At 41.3% G+C, this 3,273-nt stretch overlaps 1 protein-coding gene, 1 long non-coding RNA gene and 1 other non-coding gene across 4 annotated transcripts in view; all 3 read right to left on the bottom strand.

Moving 5' to 3' along the window:
- Positions 1-913, bottom strand: LOC112487960 (uncharacterized). Its single transcript, XR_003051562.1, has 3 exons — positions 794-913; positions 162-248; positions 1-15 (listed from the first exon to the last, which is right to left on the bottom strand). It is a non-coding gene; the product is annotated as an uncharacterized LOC112487960 (long non-coding RNA).
- Positions 914-1,463: 550 nt separating this feature from the next.
- Positions 1,464-3,273, bottom strand: part of LOC103388283 (mpv17-like protein) — an 8,421-nt gene continuing 6,611 nt past the window's right edge. For both annotated transcript variants that reach the window (XM_017037785.2, XM_017037786.2), the window contains exons 4-7: positions 2,692-3,033; positions 2,261-2,331; positions 2,116-2,145; positions 1,464-2,007 (exon numbers count right to left, since the gene is read on the bottom strand). In XM_017037785.2, the coding sequence (XP_016893274.1) occupies positions 1,888-2,007; positions 2,116-2,145; positions 2,261-2,331; positions 2,692-3,025 (555 nt within the window). In that variant the 5' untranslated portion in view covers positions 3,026-3,033 and the 3' untranslated portion in view covers positions 1,464-1,887. The remainder of the gene's footprint in view (positions 2,008-2,115; positions 2,146-2,260; positions 2,332-2,691; positions 3,034-3,273) is intronic.
- On the bottom strand, positions 2,445-2,518 carry trnat-agu (transfer RNA threonine (anticodon AGU)). The gene has a single exon. It is a non-coding gene; the product is annotated as a tRNA-Thr (tRNA).

The raw sequence follows: 3,273 nt of genomic DNA, 5'->3' as shown, positions 1-3,273 counted from the left end.
CAGGAACCTGAACAACTGGAAAGAACATGAACAGGAGGATGAGCTTGAGACAAACATTCACCAACTCTGGTGCAAAAGTTAGTTAACTATAGCAGAATACGGTATTATGTGTGGCTAATGTGTGTCTGGAAGTAAAATCCAGAGATTTTGTGTATATTTACCTTGACCAGGAGCCTCAGATAGATATCCTGGCTCTTTGGTTCTTTCCTGTGCACCTTACGGTCCTTGTTGTGCCTGATGTCAACTCCCTTTAAAAGTTATAACAAAATGAATACAACAAATATCACACAGCCACATACAACCTTTAGACAGATTGTTACACACTTAATTACAACTAAAGTATGTACCTGCCGAAGAAAAATAACTGAACAAAATAACTCTGTAACAACTTAAACCCTTAATAGAGTTTACACGTTGACGTGTGGTTGCTAACTGCTAAGACCCAACATACACCGTATACAGAACAGGGACAAATAACACAGCTAACACACGAACTAGACATATTTTTAAACATATCGGTTATTAATACATTTTGTCTTTAAATACGGTTCAAATATAATTTTTATCAACCACAAGGCGAAAGGGACAACATATAAAGCTAACGTCGGCACCGGTGATGGTAAGCTAATGTTGATTATAGGACAAAATGGTAAGAAATGATGACAGGGATTTGCAGCAAATGCAACACGTAATCAGAAATTGTTGCTACTGACATGATAGGTTGTTTTAATTTAGAGGATGACCGTGGATACCAAGGCTATCGTGTATAAAAAATTTCAATGTCTGCACCTACCATCTTGGACTCAGAGCGAAAAGGGAAAAGGAAGAGGCCACGTCTCGCGATAAACTGTGCTCAGAAATCTCGCGCGTCTGATTGGATGCTCAGTACCCACTTCCTGTGAGCAAACAAAACGAGGGAGAAAAAATATGGCGCCCCCACAGGTAGTATCGAAGCTCGCACCACTTTAACAGTTTAATGCTTATTATTTTGTCTCATCTTATGTTTAGTTCTGGAGATTGTTTTGAAAATATAATGATATTTGGCAAATTATCAAATACTCTGTTGTCTGTCACTTTACCTGTTCTATGAGGCGCTTGTGTCTTTTTACAGAATGTTTAATGACTGCATCGAAATTATACAGTTTTATTTTAAACCATATGAAAAACAAATGAACATTTTGTGAATGGTGAATGGACTCATCTTGGACATTTTCGGTCATTTATGAGTTTCTTCAGGCGGTCTTCAAGGCAATTGTATGGATATGAAGAAGTGTAAGTGTATTTTGTCTTAGTCATTTGTGTGTAAACAGCTCAGACACTAGAGAGAAGAATCATTGGCTTTTTTTCCCCTGTGTTTGTGGGGAAGCCAAAGACGTAAACTGTAGGCGTAGGAACATGAGGGAGAATGACTCATTACACAAAACATTGAAAAACAAAACCCATAAATGAATGAGATACAAAACATTTATTGAAAAAGGTACACGGAACTCAAGGACAAATTTGACTGAAACCCAGTGAAACTCATGAATGTCTTTGCCTCGAGGAGAACAAAACTGCACCACCACCAGAGTGTCAGCAGAAATGAGTGGAGACATTGCTGTGTCATGATTTACATCTGTGTCCTGTGACTTTGTAAAAGGGAGAAGTTGATAAACCAGAGGAAACAAACACAAAACCACATGGAGGAAGACAGCATCTGATTCACAGAGAAGTGATCTTCATCAGGGTTTGAACTGCGTTTCAATCCCGTCCGCTGACGATGACCACAACACAAAACCATGAACGCACATTACTGCCCAGCAGTTGCCCAAGGACACATCAGTATGTGGTTCAGTGTACCAGTGTACCAGGGGATCCTCCTGGTACATTTGAAGACTGGGGTTCTGTCTACTCCAGTTTGTGGTTTTGATGCTGTCTGAGGTGACACAGGAAGATTGTGAAAGTCAGTGCAATGCCTCCCAGGAAGGCAGTTCGTGCCACAGGAGGAACCAGAGCGAAGTTCACTGCCTGGAATCAATGAAGAGGAAAAATGAGTCAGTGAACGTTTGTAGAACGTGAACGAACGTCAATCAGTGGGAATGTAATAAATGAAAGAAATGAACAAAAGATTCTCACCTGCATTGTTGACCAGTATACAACTCCAGTCTGTAGATAGACAGTGAGATATATAAATATATATATATATTACATATATTTTTATATATTTACATCATAACTGTGAATACTTTCTCATGAGGGAAAACACTGATGATGTCATCACCTTGTAAGAAGTCCAAAATTTCTGTCTCCAGTCTTCAAGTGGATCGTCCTTGTTTTCCAATAAACTTAATCCTGGGGGTGAAAAACATTTTTTTTACCTCTCAGTTTTTATTTTTCCAGTAGAGAAAGTGCTGCAGTTAAAACACTTGATTTCCAAGTGCCCAACAAAAAAAAAAGAAAGAGCAAGGCACTGCTGGGATTTGAACCCAGGATCTCCTGTTTACTAGACAGGCGCTTTGACCAACTAAGCCACAGCACCATACTTAGACCGCAACCCACAGGTTTGATACGTTAAATTATCAAAGAGGTGAACCAGCCTTTGTCTATAAATCTAAGTGTGATTTTGATTTGATTGGAGGAGACGCTCAGACTTTTCTTTCATAGACAAAAGTGACACTAACGCAGCAGAAAGTGACTGCAGCACAGACTCACCAATATAAAAGGCACTGATGGTGAGCGGCGCAGCGACCAGCTGATCCACCACGACCTTCCCTGTCACTGCCTTCACCGCGGCCCCCGGCAGCATCCTCTCCAGCCACCTCAGCCAGTGGTAGTTGAAGTTGGCGTGAAAACAGAAGCCTACGGTGGCCACCCGGGCCGTCTGCCTCCAGTCCACTCCAGCTGAAGCCTCAGATGCTGAGCCGGCGGTGCCTTTCCCTCCCAGCAGGCTCTGCTGTATCACATCGGCGGAGGCGAACAGGACGGTGTAGCCCAGGACGTTACTGACGTAGGGGTGGGCCTTGAACAAAGCCCAGGTCCGGTTCATGATGACGGCTGTGATAGGAGAGAAAACAATCAGTTTTATTCCTTTGTCATCCAGGGTCCCACTGATTAATTATGTCAATCATTAGGACCAAATAATTAGCTAACAGGTAAACACGTCTAACCATGTGACCATGATTTACCCTCATTTAGATGCAAATACTTATGAATGGAAACGAAACAGTACTGGGAAGGATTTTCATGTTCTAAAAATATTTGTTGTCTCGTTTTTATGATCAAAATGATGGTATT

The sequence above is a fragment of the Cynoglossus semilaevis genome, chromosome 13 (assembly GCF_000523025.1).
Source record: "Cynoglossus semilaevis isolate Cse_v1.0 chromosome 13, Cse_v1.0, whole genome shotgun sequence".
Taxonomy (NCBI): Eukaryota; Metazoa; Chordata; class Actinopteri; order Pleuronectiformes; family Cynoglossidae; genus Cynoglossus; species Cynoglossus semilaevis.
This window is presented reverse-complemented; position numbering and strand designations above follow the sequence as displayed.